A 16,640-nucleotide genomic window follows, 5' to 3' on the forward strand; every position below is an offset into this window, starting at 1 on the left:
TAAGGTTAATACAGTAATATGCATTAAATATTTAAAAATATCCAGGAGAATGATGTAAAGAATACAAAAAGGGATGCATGAAAGGCGGCTAACAATAAGGAAAGTTTGGAGAAGCTGACGTGGCATGTAGGTACATTGAGTATTATCAGAAAACATATAAGGGGGAAGACTTGTAAGTGTATTTAAGCGCTCTACAGTGAAAATGAATTGGGGGGAAAATGTGCTTTAAAATATATGAGTTACAATCTTGCTTTAAAAAAGACCCACATGGTGTCGGTGGTGACTTAAAAACAGATTGAAGGAATGTTTAATCATAAGTGGATGGATCAGGCAGGAACAAAAATAGATTAACTCACTAGGTAATAGTAAACAAATGAAGTCAGAATTTAGTATGCATAACAATTAAAAGAGAACTGTTTCTTTGATTGTTTAAGTCTTGATATATACTTTGACATTTGTAATCATTCAAATGACTTTAGAAATGCTGCTCTTTCTGACGAATACTTCTAACTGCTTGTGAATATTCCTCAGCATCAGAGTGGATCCAGAAACTTTAATGCACTGCTGTGTGCTGGTCGATGGCAGCAAGTGTGTAGCTCCATGCCGTCCTCGTTCACCTCCAAAAGCGACAATTGGAGCCGCATATAAGCCCCACCCATCTCTTATATATAGAAGTTCTTATATGAACACATACCAGCTGTTCATTACACAGGAGCAAAAACCATTGCATTAATATCGTGCCACGGTTCATACTATGGAGCACATGAAATGGGACTTCCAAGTATGTGTATTTATAGAGGCCAATGCCAGCGCTCCTCACCGGCTAATATTTCACGCATAACGTGATAGGGGCACCTTATATTAAGGACAAGCCTCCTTTCTAGCATAAATCTCCATTGGTGTCTATATATGTGGTCTAGGATCACTCTACTGCCGTCTCCTACCTTATGCTCTAGTACATTTAGTTGAAGTTCAACACCATTATATGGTAGTTCTTCTAATCGAGTAGATTTTTGTCAATGGTAAGGACAAAGATACGGAGTCCAGATAAGAGACCAGGTTATTGACCAGCACTATCCTCGCCTCTTGTAAGGACTCTTAACAATACAACATTTGCTTCAGATTCCTCCAGTGCTAATAGTAGCTTGTATCAAATCTACCTTGATACACTGAATACAACTTGGCTGGAAGGTCATTGCCTCCAGGTGATTTCTCTGTTGAGTCTCTAAATGGCACCAATCAATTTCTCTTTGGTTGGTACAAAGGACCAGATAAATATCATCAAGGCTGGGAGTATAGTACCTTCGGTCAGTTTAGAAATGTCTTATTGTGTTTGTGCGGTGGAGAGGAGGGTTCTTTTCTTGTAAATAGGTCGTGAGCTTTTTTGTCCTGTTACTCTCCATTAGGACAAGCTGCCTGTGATTTGTGGAATTTCTTTAGTGCTCCTATCAACCGCGTGTTTTGCTTTTAATTTTTTTTTTACAAGCAACTTTGTTTTTGTGACAAAGAAACATATATCACAACCAGCCATTGCTGGCAACCATCGTAAATACATGAGGTAAATCACAGCGTAAAACCGACAGCATAAAGTTCACAGTATCAGACTAATAAGGACACTGTCCAGAACAGTTTCCAACAAAGAACCAAGCCCAAAATAATCCCACCATTTTCTCTAGATTTTTGGGGGGGTTTTGGGGCAGCCCCTGGCTTTATAGAATAGTTTTTCTTGTTGTGCACACCAGTCTACACCTGTGCGCCATTGAGACAGCAAGAGCGGAGTGGGAGACTTCCACCTGCTGGCTATGTCTTGTTTGGTTGATTTTCATTTGGGACAGTTGTTCTTGGAGAAGGTTGCCATTCAGTAGGTACCTTTCTTTCCTTTCCAGCCAAAAGTTGTCCCAATTCCATCATATTGTAGGAGCATTTTTATATGAGTCTTGAAGTGGGACCCAGCAGAGATTATTTGTTTTAAATCAAGTAGAGCTATGAGAAGGCCACAAGGCCTCATAATTGGGTTCCCCAACATTGTGCACTCTTGTATTATCATGCAAAAACAATGTGAGAAAGGAATCCACCTCAACTAAAGATATCAGTCTCCAAGATATATCAGCAGAAAGTGCTTTTAAGTGCCGAACCCACTTCCAATGCAAACGGAGACGATTTTGTACCAGAGAGGAGTAGGCTCAATGATTTCATTTTACTTACCTGAGCATTCCTCAGGTGGCAGAGAGGAGCCATCCCAAGCTTTGACTACATGCATCCAAAGAACAACTTTAAAAGTAAAGACTGTTAATGGGCAGAAAAGTTACAGCTTCCAATATGCACTTTGAAGACAACGTAGTTAACGTCCCTTCCTAGTCTTTGCTACCAGGTTAAGTACAAAAATCAACCATTTCCATTACAATTTAGACCTTCCCACATAGATTCAGTTGCCCAAATCATATTACACTAGTTTTGTAAAAGTTAAAGAACACATTTTTGTGAATTGCATTAATCATTCACTGAAGACTGACTAAGATTTGTGTGAAGAAGACCATGCAAAGGTTAGAAATGGCAAGACCCTGATATCAATCTCCGAGGATATGAGCTGGCCAAACTAATTTTAAAAATGAATTTCAAGATTTCCTTTACAAAGGAAATCAGACATTGAGTTCATCTTTTTTTTAAATTAGTTTTCATACTGCACACTCAATGGAACTAACTATATGAACACTGCAGGGGTCACAAGGTGGGTTAATAAAACAGCTACTTCTTGAAAGGTTTTCGGATGGACAACAGAGGATGTTGATTATGAACTAGTAAGTGATTCCATAGCATAGGTTCAACAACCAAGGACCTCACTTTCGGACCCACTCAGAGATGTGTGACCTTATCCCTCTGCAGCTTCTAGCAGTTTACCGTCTCTCGCCTACTTCCTTAGATCTTTTTGTCCCTACTCCACTGATATTCTTTTCCTAACAATCAAGCTATTCACTCTCTACTTAATTTTTCACCACCCATCCAGCCCTGCCTCATTCGGTTTCCCTGGTTATGCTCAGAGCTTGCCTTCACCCTCACCTCTATAATATAAAGTTCTTGCTTGTGCTGCACTCTCTTGTGTTATCGCCAGGTTTGCATTGTAAATAACATATAGAGTTCTGTCTGGGTGTGATTGAAGAGTATTTACTAACCATCCATTCAGAGCATCACAACAGTGTATCTAATGTTGCACAACTGAGATAGCCTATTGAGTGTATGTGTAGGGACAAATCCCCAAAACACTGCATGCCACATGATATAACAATATACATATATAACTCGAAAATTCTATTAAAGCTATATTTGTTTTGCAACTTGAAGTGCCATGCTAATGTAACTTTAAAATGTACGTGCTTCCTTTTTTACTAATATCATAACCTCAAACGTTCTTCATGATTTGTAGGACAGTTAGGACAGTTGAATAATGTTTAAGAAGTGACTACGGTTTTGCTCAACTTGTTTGCTGCTTGCCCTAAGAAATTCTTGTTGTAGAAATAGTCAAACTGGCAACCTCGGAAATCATAGCACCATTCTATATGGTGTTAAAACACATTATTTTCCCTTTATTTTCTTCTTTCAGAACATGTAACACTGACAGAGTAAAAAGTATATCATATACGCAAAAGTAAATATAAACATTGTAGCAATATTGAAAATTAAGAATTGTTGTTCTTACTCTGACACATTTTTTTGTTTTCTTTCTTTAGGTACTAATTCGTCTCAGAGTAGTTCTCCAAGCTCAAGTGCACCAAATTCCCCAGCTGGCTCAGGTCACATAAGACCAAGTACACTCCATGGTTTGGGTCCAAAGCTTGGTGGGCCAAGATATAGATCAGGAAGACGTAAATCTGCAGGCAGCATTCCTCTCTCTCCACTAGCACGAACCCCATCTCCAACACCCCAGCCACCGTCTCCTCAACGATCACCATCACCTTTGCTAAGCCACACTGTGGGAAATTCTAAGTTGGGTCAATCATTTCCCTCTAAGATGCACTCCCCTCCAACTATTGCAAGACATATTGTAAGGCCGAAGAGTGCTGAGCCGCCAAGATCCCCACTGTTGAAGCGAGTACAATCGGAAGAAAAGCTTGCACCCTCTTATGGTTGTGAAAAGAAACACCTGTGCTCACGTAAACACAGCCTTGAAGTGACTCAAGAGGAAGTTCAGAGGGAAGCATCTCAAAGGGATGTAGCACTCCAGAGCCTGGAAGAAAATTCAAGTGATGCACCCCCACTCACTAGAGCGAGGCCTGTGGAGCAAGGCTGTCTGAAACGCCCTGTTTCAAGAAAACTTGGGAGGCAGGAATCAGTTGAGGAGTTGGACAGGGAGAAACTAATGGCCAAAATAGTCATGAGAAAGCAGGATCGTGCTGAAAAACAAGAAATCCTGCAGAAACAGAATTCTGCACATGAATCGAGTAGTGAACCTCGAAATACTGCACTGGAAACACTGGAGGAGGGAGATAACAAAAAGTTGCTAAAACCTGCTGAACGATCAAATCTCTGCAGCAAAACAACTGTCCCACAAGAGATTCATTCGGCAACAAGCAAAGTGAAAGATACCCTTGGCAAAAATGCAGATCTGAGATCAAATGGTGCTAACATTACCCTAGCTACAGAGACATGCCCAGGAAACCCTACAAATGAAACTATTCTCTCTATAAGCGAGTCTGAAAGCATTTGTAAAGCAAATGCAGGCAATGATATGGCACCTAATCCATCAGTTAAATCATTAAACATCAGGGGAGGTATTACAGAAAAAGTTGTATCAACAAAAGAGACTGTCGAGTTTGAGAAGTTGGATAGTAGAGTTTTGAATGTAGATTATCTTCGAAAGAAGTCTTTTGAGGAAAAGGATGACAGCTTTTGTCTAGTCCTAAAATCTAGAATTGCGGGAACAGCTCATGAATTCCTTCCAAGTACAAAACCTAGCTGTTTACAGCAAGATTCAGGCGCCTTGCTGGATTGCCGAAAGTTTATAAATGGTGCCTCACCAGCTCAAATGAATTCAGTTTCCTTTGGTTCTCTGAAGTCATTGAATAGTAGACAGGAAGGTGGTGTTGAAAAAGCATCTGTCGTTTCCACAGAGCCTTCAGTCAGGAAAAGTCCATCAGAGTATAAATTAGAAGGAAGGTCGGTCTCATCTTTGAAGCCAATAGAGGGTACACTGGACATAGCCCTTCTCTCTGGACCAAAGGTTTCAAAATCAGATCTTCCCTTCCATGTATTATCCGAGACCCAGAGCACCAGCAAACTTGCTGCAGCTTCCACTGTTGCCAAACAGAGTAATGGTGTAAAACAGGAACCACCGAATGAAAATGAACTGTCATTACCATGCGCAAAAACATCTCACATTGAGGATATTACTTCCCAGCAGTCCCTCAGTAGTTGTCAAAACGTTCTTAAGCCAATCATTAAAAAAACACCTGATCATAAAACAAATACTGGAATGAGCTCATCTGTAAAAGAGCTGGTCTATGGCTCTGAATCTACTTTGCAAACAGAAACTCCAACAAAAGAGCGCACTCACCGAGCAGCACTAAATACAGTCCAGTTTAATCCCTTAATAAGCACTCAAACCTTGATTAAGCCTTTGGCAGAGCAAGTATGTGTCTCTGATGTCGAAGCGAGCACGGGAATCCAGAATCTGAGAGAGCAGACTGACATGTACCCAGTGGAACACAAACATGCTAAATTTGTCAGTGAGAAACCCAATTTTTCAAAAGAATCTAATACGAGTAAGTCTACAATGCATGATAAAAGCAAAGACTCAACACACATCTCCACTGCTCCCAGAACTGCCTCTGATATTGTTGTCCAGTCTCAGACGTGTGCAGTTGAAAACCCTCAAGTAAATGATTCAGCGAAGAATATCTTCAGAGGGACATCTAAGTCGTTGGTCCAAGAGGCTGCCTCTGTGGTACCTGTTAAAGAAACAAATGGAAACTTGACAGTAGTTATTAACACAAAAGCATTACTTCCAGAAACATCAGGGCAATCATCCATTGACTGCCATAGCTTGTCCAAGGGATTAACCGAATGTACACCCCAGAAAGTGGATTGCAGAATTAGGGCCACAGAGAATGGCGTGCGGTGTCTCACTAGACAGTCTAGTATCCCACAAGTAGAGTCTTCTGCAAAGGGCAATGTCCTCATTGAAAATAAACAGACCTGTACTCCTTCAGAACCAGAAATCACAAATAAATGTTTTTTTCTGAATGCTCACAAAGTTGATCATACTCCACACAGAGTCGTAGCTGCACAGGTAGACGTCAACAATGAGAAACCCAAACATTTAACGGCTACTGACTCCCTAACATCCGGACAGCCTGGCAATGAAGACAATTCACTGAAAGGTGTTGGTAACTCCTCAGATGTGCAGTTTACCATTAGGACATCCCATAGTACCAGTAACAATGGGAAACCCATCCGCTCCAATATCCAAGAATCTTCCCCTTCCATTTCACATTCTCTTAAAAAGGCTAACATGGAGGCTTTTGAGACTGACAAGTCTCTCGATAGAGATTGTGAGATAGAACCTACAACACAAAACAAACGGAGCACTTCTGAAGCAACTTGCACATTATTGTATAGATGTCACACATTTTCGAATACCGAGGCTCTTAAATCTTCAGAAAAGCAAGTAATTTCAGACTTCACAATGCCTGTCCATCAAAATCAGTCCTTTAAGATTGAAAACAGAAGTACCTCCCCAAAACACTTAAAAGCAACCACAGTTAAACACTGCCCATCTGCCTCCTCAGTTGTAGACAAAGGGCCACCCAGTGGTGAGACTTCTACCACAGACAAAAGGTTCCAAAGAAAAAGAAGCACAGAAGCACTTTATATTCAGAATGAGGCAAGCTCTGCCTTAACAAGCTATAAAGACATGGTTAAAGAAGCAGATAAATCCTCCTCGGCTAACAAGCATGCACCAGATTTAAAAGCAAAGCAGCCAACAGCTCCGAAGCAGGTAACATTAAAGCGTTCACCGCCTGTCGCTGGTCAGGGGATCATTCACACCATTCATCCCTCACAGAAGCAAGTCTGTGGCCAGTATGCGTTTCTTGAATCTAGACCAGCAGCTCTTGTTTCTTCTACAGACAGTCCTATATCCTCCACCAAGGGTAAAGCAGGACCCGGGGACCATCTTGCACTTACTTGCACAGAACTCAAAAAACTCAAAACTGCCATGGCCAGCAGAAACGAATCCCCAAGGCCCTTTTGCAATACTGCTCTTACAGCCGAGTCTCAACTTCTTGGTATGAGCCTTGGGGTCCCAGGGCAGCCCCCACCTCTTTCCAACACCACCCCAGTTGAGATCAAGGGAAAGGGGCAGCATTCCACCACAAGAAAACAGAATGTAGCTAAAGACTTACCCAAGTCAGCAGTGGTACATGAACGCCAGAGTGCACTTTCTCCTGAAAAAGACCTACGACAGAGGCGGGGAAAGGACTCCTCTCGAAATAGTCCACAAAAGAAATCATCGTAATCAGTCATCATCGGAGACTATATTTGGACTCTGTTCTAAAACCAGCACTGTGTAGTATTTTCACAAAGAAAAGCATTTATGCCAGCAAACTCTTGTTGGGTGGGCATCAAACTTTTACCTTTTTTCAGGATGACTTCCCAAGTGAAACTTATAAGCTGTTACCTACCGTACTGCAGTGATGCGCACAAAACAGAATGTGACTAGGTGTTTTCTGTGCTGGGCTGTTTGTGCCCACCTAATTGTATCCTGGAGTTTCTATTGTACATGTCATGGTTAGCCTCGGTGTTATGGTTTCTGTAAGGACATGTAGAATAGTTTCCCTTAAAGCACTGTCCCAGGGTACATGGGTACTCAAACAATTGCAGAGGATACTGCTGCCATTCTGTACACTGCAGTATCTACACACAATTATTAATACAGCTTCATTGAATGGCATTAGTAGGGCAAAGTTCTTTCTAAAAAAAAGTCATGTATTTGATATTGAATGTAGAGTGTGCACTTTACTGCTGACATGCATCGTTCACTGTAATTTTGTTATATATTTTTTTCTTCAGATTAATGCTTTATCATTTGTTCGGTAATGCAATGCGGCTCAAAATTACTAACAAAAGCCCAAAAAAGTGAAATGTTATTTGGTGGTGAGTGGAATAAAACAATAGTATGGTAGATAAATAAAAGGTAAAGCAGGACCGAGAACAAAGGAAGCTATAGATATTACTTATGAGTTTCCATTGGTTTGTTGTGCAAAATATGCACTGCATCTAGATATCTTGTTTGCATAAGAGGGCTAGCACAGATCCGCATCTTTCTACTGCCCCTGTCAGTTAAACCCCCTAAGAAAAGCCGCCAACATCACACTTTCTTGAAACAGTTCTGCAATGATTTGTGCTCCTCAGTGGCTTGTCTTGTGAACAGGAACAGGCGCGGTCATGATGCATACATTTTACAAAGCGTTTGGTCAGTAGTTGTACCCACTGTCTAGAGGAGCATGCCCCTAGATGTTTAATTGTCATGTATTTACCCCTGTTAGGTGTAGTTCCGCCTTAACCCTTTTTAATATCTGTGGTTGTGTATCAGTGTTGTCCTGGAACCTGGCCTGTTTGGGGGCAGTGTTGACTGAATGAAGTTGTTTAGCAGTAGAGTTAAGGTGCAAGAGGATTTCATGTACATTCGCCTAACATCCCCTGCAGACTCTACTGGGATTCCGACTCGAAACCCCACGAATTTTCATTTATTGCCCTCTTTGATTTGAAGTGTAACGTTGTGCCATAAGATCTAAGAAGCAAAAAGTGCCATACATTATTTTGATGAACAGATTGTAAGTATTGCATTCATAGTATGCACTAGTGTATATTTTGTTTTCCCTAGAGACTCGTTTGTGGGTAAAGGTGGGGCGTGGGAAATGGATCGTCCATTTCATGCGATTTATGTGTCCTGTCTGAGAACATATGAGGATTTTAATATTTAGCCGGGGCCTTATGTTATAGAAAAAGCTTGCTGTTTTTAGCAGGTATTTCTGGATTTCACGTTCTTGAAATGCATTAAGTAGCTCCATACATTTCATGCCACAACTCTTTCTTTGTATGCAAAAAAAGTAATAATGTAAGAAGAATAAAAAAAAAAAATGTTTTTTTTGTACATTAAGGGGCCCTTGGAGCTATTTGGTGCTTGAATGTGACTGTCCTTTTTACTTTTTTGCTAAGCCTTGTTTCAATTTTGTATATTGTGAAACACAATTTTCTGTCTGATCTCTCTTCGTGCTGAGGTGTTTAGTGTGCTGAAATACAACCAATTGTGTGTGGACAAAGAATGCTGTGATACAATGGAAGATGACATGCATTTGCAAGACTAAAAGGTGAAACATAAAAATTAAGTGACAACCGACCCTAATCAGTAGCAGAGCCAATGGGAAGAATTGCAATCAAGGACGTACTGGTACAAAAGCAAGGCAGGGGGTATTGTGTAGCATCACTACTAAGGAAGACATGTAGTGGCACAACTGCCAGGGAGGACTACCCACTGACATCACTGCCAGGGACATGTGGCCAGGTTATAAGCCTCTATCTAAAACAAGAAAATTACGTTTTAAAGAAAACAGTTTTAGAGTGAATATGTTTTGCCACTCTTTGCAGATATGTATTCTGTTTTTGCCTCATTTGTGCAGTTGTGTGCCATACACAACTATATTACGTTTTGAAACGTTTGAGACACGCTATTTTAACGAGGGAAATTACTTAAAAGTAATGCAATACTTTTTTAGTAGGAATGATTGTCAATCCTCACAGTCTCCCTTTCGATCAGAACAACTGCTATATTTATGTAGTCTGACGTTCAGAATTTGTGGTTGATTAATTGCGTCGTGTGGGCTCGCAAAATACACTATTAGAAACCGATTGTTGTTTGTCGATATTTGTAACCCATAACATCCTATTTTACCATCAGTTACATGGCACCCAGGTCTGACTGAAACATTTCACCCATGCTTCCCTGGCAGTTCCACTATTCCCTTAAATAATTGCCTTATTATTCTAGCTTGGTTAAACGGACTTGGTGTAGTTCCTTTAGACTTCCCTGCTGACATGAGTGTAGGATCATATCAATAAGCTTCTTGCCCTGCTATTCCCTTTCAAAGTTTCTTGCTTTGACCATTATGTGTAGGAAATATTCAGCTTGGAGAACATACACGTTAAGCCCTCCACCACAACTGTTTCGGCTCTTGGCGCTCGAGGCCACATCTTATTGTTCCAATTACGTTCACGGCAGAGGACAATAGACAGTCCTTGGCTTTGATATGATGAGGCTGCCTTGATTGTAGTACCCTGTAGAATCATTTAGATTGGGCATTATCCTCATGCACTGTAGGGATGGGCTAGCCTAATGGATTGGTGAAATAATATACAACCGTGCCAATCTTTTATTAGCGACCAAACTGAAACCGGATAAGGCGGGCAAAAACACATTCGGATTGTCTACTGAAGAGTCAAAGCGTGTGTTGTATCTTCTCATTAACCAAAAGGCTGTCAGTGATTCTACAGCGCGCACGTGGCGCTGTTATTGGACACAGAGAAGAGGGTTTGGAAGAGAGGATCAGGACGCCTAAAGCAGGCACTGACTTTGGTGGAAACTTTACTGATGGTAAATCAATGGGTTGTGATCTAGAGAACGTTTATTAATTTCATGGGCGGCATGCGTCTCATTTTCAATGTGATTGACATCAGTATACAGATGCTTTAAAACTTGCAGCTTAAATCACCTCCCAGTTGTTATCCATTGTTTCTCAACATCACGCAGACCAGATGTTTATTTTGACTGAAGTGTTAAATGAATCTATAACCGCGATTGCTGAGGGCACAGCAAATTCCATAATGGATGTTTTCAGACGCTGCTGTAAGCATATTGCCATTTGTAAACCCCAAAGATATAAAGGTTATATAGTGTCTGTCCTGCGTCAAAAAAAAAACTAATGATCCCAATTGTGTGCGTGATTGTTGTGTGTTATAACCAAATACAAATGGACCAATGCACTTGGATAGCATGTCATTACGATCAGAGCTATTTTATAGTTTACAGCCTCTTTGCATTTTGAACTCTCCGATTGTTCATTTAAAGCACATCTAAACCCATTTGTTTACAAATGTATCTTTTCTGTATATTTTGTATAGCACATTTTCACTTTTGCCAAATCGATTTTGCATTTTGGAGGTCTAAAAGCGAATAGCCTGTGTTCTTGTATTAGGAGTCTGTCGGTGTTTCCCTTCCTTGTTAGCTGTTCCATGGAGATGCCCTTGTATACTACCTGCCCCCCCCCCCTCATGTGATTGTATACATGTGCACCTTTGTAGTACTTCCTGCTTCAGACAGAAGAAGCGTACATTAGGATCTGTGAAATACCGTGTTTGCACTGCAGGCTTCTTTCCTCGAAGAAACTTCCTCATGGATGTCCTAATTGTTGTATATTGAACAAATATTTATACTTATGCAGCTGCATAACACTGAAATAAAAGTTCAGCATGAAAGCATACATCATGTTTGTGTTTATTTGCAGTGAATGCGACAACGCTCTCAGCAGAATGTCTGGAGGTAGAAACCAATATAGAAAAGTGAGCAAGAGCAGTGTTGAGTGCATGCTTTAAAGAGTGGTGGCAAGGGCCACTTTGTGTGCTAGTGGCTAAATTCGTGCACTGTTGGGTTTGTTTTAAAGGGGTGTTTAAACCTTTTTGTCCGCTTGTCACCTTCCAGCAGCACAAATAAGAAAAACGTCATCCGTGGGCTGAGTTCACGAAAGATCAACTGGAAAGTCTGAAGTTTGCACTTCTAGTCTTGTTTATGATTTCCAGTGGAATTCACAATGAATTCTGGGAATGTTCTTGAGAAACTGGAAACTGTTGTTAATTTCACTTGGTGAAAGAGTTTAGCACATGCAAGTGTATCAGATCTACTTATTTGCATGAGGAAATGACATGCAAATGTGCAGTTGGACTTTTATATTATTTTAACATGCTTACTTATGAAATCGTTTGTGTAAACGTAGCTGGATGATGAAGCACTGAATAAGTGCTTGAACCCAGGAAACGGTTCATGATCATTTACAAGAGGACATTTAAGTGCAGGTTATCCAGTATTGGCTCTTTCATAGATTCTCATGCCTGAATCATTCCCCATCATCGAAGTGGGAGTCCCACGGTACCATAATAAAGCAGTGTGTATTAACACAGCAAAGGCTAAAATGGCACCAGGCCATGAACTTTTATATCCTATCTGTCCTTTTTAGAAAAGGACCAGACTTTAGCTATGACCAATCATGGTGGTAAGACCCTCTAGAATACTCCCAAGAGAGGCTGATTTCCTCAGATTTTCACCACACATCATGTGTAAAGGAAGTCTTCCTGAGCTCTGCTTAATTTTTATCCTTTGAAAGCTATTTCAACCTTGTTACCAGTACGTCTAATAAAAAAGGCTTTTTTGTCCATGTAGGACCTGTGGAAAGAAAGAGTGCAAGATTTGTTGCACTTTTTCCTCAAAAACCCTGAGGGACAGGAAAGGGAGGCTACTTCTGTTGCTTCAGAAAGTGAAAGCCCAGAAATCATCATATGAGGAAGATAGCACACCTCTTCTTGATCCCATGATGGAGTGCCACAGGAGTCCAGAAAATCCATTAAGACTTCTCACCACTCTCACAGTTGAAAAAAAAAGAAGAAAAAACAGTTCTCCAGTATTAGGGTGTCTTTCATAGATTCACATGCCTGAATCATTCCCCGTCGTCGGAGTGGGAGTCCCACGGTATATAAAAAAGCAATAATATGCTATAATAACATTGGAAAAACCAATAAATACCAACCAGGAAGTAAAGTAGCCCAAGCTACAGTAGAAAAAACTTCCACACTCATGACTATCCTAGTCATTTTGTATAGTCCAAACTACAGCCAATCAGGCGACAGCACCCACCAGGATGTTCTCCCCAGAGGCTCAGGCTCTCAGATTTTCTACCGCACGTGGTGTGAAGGGAGTCTCCCTGAGCTCTGCTCAGTTTTCTTCAATTTTCATAGTTTTTTCTCAATTTTTTCTTCAAAATATCACAGTTTTGTAATGTCTTCTTACATGAAGTCTACCTTCAGGCCCTGCGTGACTTGTGGAAAGCTGATACTTTTTCTGTGAACCCTCATGAAGAGTATATGGACCAGCACTCTGCCTGTCTCTGACATGGTAGGAGGAGAAGGGGTTGTTCTTGTGCTTAGACTATACCCCCCTTCTAATTTGGGAGGATTTTTTTGTTTGTCCTGCACGTTAAGATGTTAAGAGATGCTTCTCCTCTACTTCACCAGCTGAAGTAACATCACAATTAAGGGGTCTCTGGCCTTCTTTGAGTCTGTGCCTCCCACATCTACGCCCACGAGATTTACTCTCAGGCGTCTAGACTCACTCTGCGCACTTTTCTACGTAAAAATGTGCCAGCTTGTCGACGATACGGTCGATTTACTCTCAGAGGACAATCTCTGCCGTCACTGGTGCTCTGCAACGACACCGCCTCCAGGCTTTCGTCGACGACAGTGAGGACAGTGCCCTCTTGTCGACTGCAGGCTCGTCGACCACTGGGAGTTTTGTCGATGTAAATGTCTTTGACAGTTGGCCTCGTAGACGGTAGGCTCGTCGACGGTAGGCTCGTCGACGGCAGGCTCGTCGACGGCAGGCTCATCGACGGCAGGCTCGTCGACGGCAGGCTCGTCGACGGCAGGCTCGTCGACGGCAGGCTCGTCGACGGTGGCCTCGTCGACGGTGGCCTCGTCGACGGTGGGCTCGTCGACGGTAGGCTCGTCGACGGTAGGCTCGTCGACGGTAGGCTCGTCGACGGTAGGCTCGTCGACGGTGGCCTCGTCGACGGTAGGCTCGTCGACGGTGATCTCTGTAGACGGTAGTCTCGTCCATAGACGGTGACCTCCGTGGATGTTGAGCTCCGTAGGCGGTGAGCTCAATAGACAGTGAGCTCCGTAGACAGTGAGCTCCGTAGACAGTGAGCTCCATAGACAGTGAGCTCCGTAGACAGTGAGCTCCGTAGACAGTGAGCTCCGTAGACAGTGAGCTCCGTAGACAGTGAGCTCCGTAGACGGTGAGCTCCATAGACGGTGAGCTCCGTAGACAGTGAGCTCCGTAGACAGTGAGCTCCGTAGACCGTGAGCTCCGTAGACGGCGAGCTCCGTAGACGGTGAGCTCCGTAGACGGTGAGCTCCGTAGACAGTGAGCTCCGTAGACAGTGAGCTCCGTAGACGGTGGGCTCTGTAGACTGTGGGCTCTGTAGACTGTGTGCTCCGTAGACGGTGGGCTCCGTAGACGGTGAGCTCCGTAGACGGTGAGCTCCGTAGACGGTGAGCTCCGTAGACGGTGAGCTCCGTAGACGGTGAGCTCCGTAGACGGTGAGCTCTGTAGACGGTGAGCTCTGTAGACGGTGAGCTCTGTAGACGGTGAGCTCTGTAGACGGTGAGCTCCGTCAACATTCAGCTTCGACGCCAGTTGACTTCGTTAACAGATGACCCTGTCAACTGTTGGATTCGTCGACGTTTGAGCCCGTTGACAGTTGGTTTCACACACTATTGACTTTTATGCACAGTGCTTTTGTAGACGATTTATTTCGTCGACAGCAGCTGTCCGCTACATCCACGTGATGGCGTGATGGCTTTTTTTACTTCCGCCATTATTCTTCTTGGAGAATATTGGAGGTTTTCCCCTCCTTATGAAGAGAGCGGCGAATCGGTTTTCCCCTTTCCCCTCGTCCTGGGGAAACCACAGATGCAAGTTCGTTCACTTCCTATCATAGAATTTATTAGGAAGAAGGTGTTAAACTCATGCAGGGGCCAAACTCTGTGCCAGCGTTTTTTCCACGCCTTGACAAGACGTGTGAAGCTCGCCACTATTCACCTGTTTTTCTAGTATCTCAGCCTACCCTGACTCAGTCATTACTCAGGCGGTTCAGCGATTATCTTGCAAGCCAGTGGGCAGGTATGCCGCCAGATGTGCTCTGACATGTTGGCGCTAGTAGAACGTATTCCAGAATCCTCCAAGCCTCACACTTTGAAGATCCTGCAGGAGGGAGAGAGAGAGAGTAGTGCATCATTAATAATACACTGTGCAGCGGACATTGCGTGTACAACTTTTTCGACAGCTCGCAAGAGGGGCAGCATGGCGAAGACATTTTTGCTTCAATGCTACGTCTTTCGCAAGGAGGTTCCAGCTTCAATACTTCACTTGCCTTTTGATTGAGGATCCCTTCTGGCCAGCACACAGATACTGCCCACACCCTCTGGATATAGAATCACAGCCTTTTCGGGGTGCCGAGGACGTAGATCCACGTCCTTTTTCAAGGGAGTTCCATCCAGTATTGGCTCCTACAATCAAAACCAACTGCGTCACTCAAATCAAACACAGTCATATGGGCAAAGTACCAACAGTTCCTACATAGAAAATCATCGTACAGCCGAGGCAACTCTTCTAAGAAATAATGGATTACCTTGAACCCACCTTTATTCCCTCCAAAAAACGTCGGAGGTCTAATATCTCACTTTTATTCCAATTGGTCAAAGGTGACAGAGGACCGTTGGGTTTTTAAGCGTCATGCCCAAGGGCACACTCTAGAATTTGTCAAATTTCCCTTTTTCTACACCTCCAAAGGGACCTCCACCTTTCTCATCTACGGGAGTCGTTTGCACAAGTGTCTATATGGATACAAACAGGGACCGTCGGAGTGGTTCCGAATCTCCAACAGCGTTAGGGTTTACTCTCAGTTCCTCCTCAACAAGCAAATCAGGAAAGTAGCGCATGATTTTAGATCTTTGCGCAAACTTTACCAATGTTGTACCTCAAGAATGTCCTAAGGTTCTTATGCCAGAACGACTTTATAACTACATTCAACCTCCAAGATGTCTTTTTGATGTGCCAATTCTTCCTAAGCACAGGAAGTGGCTACACTTTACAATAGGTACAAAACATTTTCAATTAATGTCCTACCTTTTGGACTTAGGTCGGCTTCACGTGTCTTCACGTAGATCCGGGCACCAGTGGCACCCTATCTATGTCTGCAAGGCATACAAATTCATCACTACTGAGACAACTGTATAATAGGTGCTCGCTCTTATTTACAAGCAGTCCAGCACACCCAGACTTGTCAGTCACTGTTTCAAAACCTGGTTTTCAATAAATCATGACAAGTCCCAACTAGTACTAACTCCAATATGAACGTTTCTCGGAGCATCAATCCGTACAAACCTAGCAAAGGTGTTTGTCTCACACGAACGACGGGCCTGCAGCTCCCACTTGGTGGTGCTTCTACAGATTATACATGATAAAATTGTTAGAGGAGCTAGACAAGAAGTGGTTGCAGGTCTCCAGTTCAACCGAAGATATCATTCTAATCACTCCTCGGATGCAAGAGGCCTTTCTTGTTTGGCGGGTCCAAGAGAGAAATTTGTATAAGGTGTGTGCGTTTCCTTCAAGAAGCGCCAAAATTACACAATCACTACAGACGCATCCCTCGAGGGTTGGGAAGCATGTCTTCGAGGGCTGAAAGTCAGCGGGAAATGGAACCCTCAACAAAAGGCTTGGCACATCAATCTGCTAGAGCTAGGCGCCATCTTCTTAGCCC

The 16,640-nt window shown here is 42.7% G+C and overlaps 1 protein-coding gene across 6 annotated transcripts in view; it reads left to right on the top strand.

Annotated features, from left to right (window-relative positions):
* MAST4 (microtubule associated serine/threonine kinase family member 4) overlaps positions 1–11,529 on the top strand; it is a 1,958,993-nt gene extending 1,947,464 nt beyond the window's left edge. For all 6 annotated transcript variants that reach the window (XM_078675181.1, XM_078675182.1, XM_078675184.1 and 3 more), the window contains one exon: positions 3,726–11,529. In XM_078675181.1, the coding sequence (XP_078531307.1) occupies positions 3,726–7,510 (3,785 nt within the window). In that variant the 3' untranslated portion in view covers positions 7,511–11,529. The remainder of the gene's footprint in view (positions 1–3,725) is intronic.
* Positions 11,530–16,640: the final 5,111 nt, after the last annotated feature.

This window comes from Lissotriton helveticus, chromosome 2_1 (assembly GCF_964261635.1).
Source record: "Lissotriton helveticus chromosome 2_1, aLisHel1.1, whole genome shotgun sequence".
NCBI classification, from domain to species: Eukaryota; Metazoa; Chordata; class Amphibia; order Caudata; family Salamandridae; genus Lissotriton; species Lissotriton helveticus.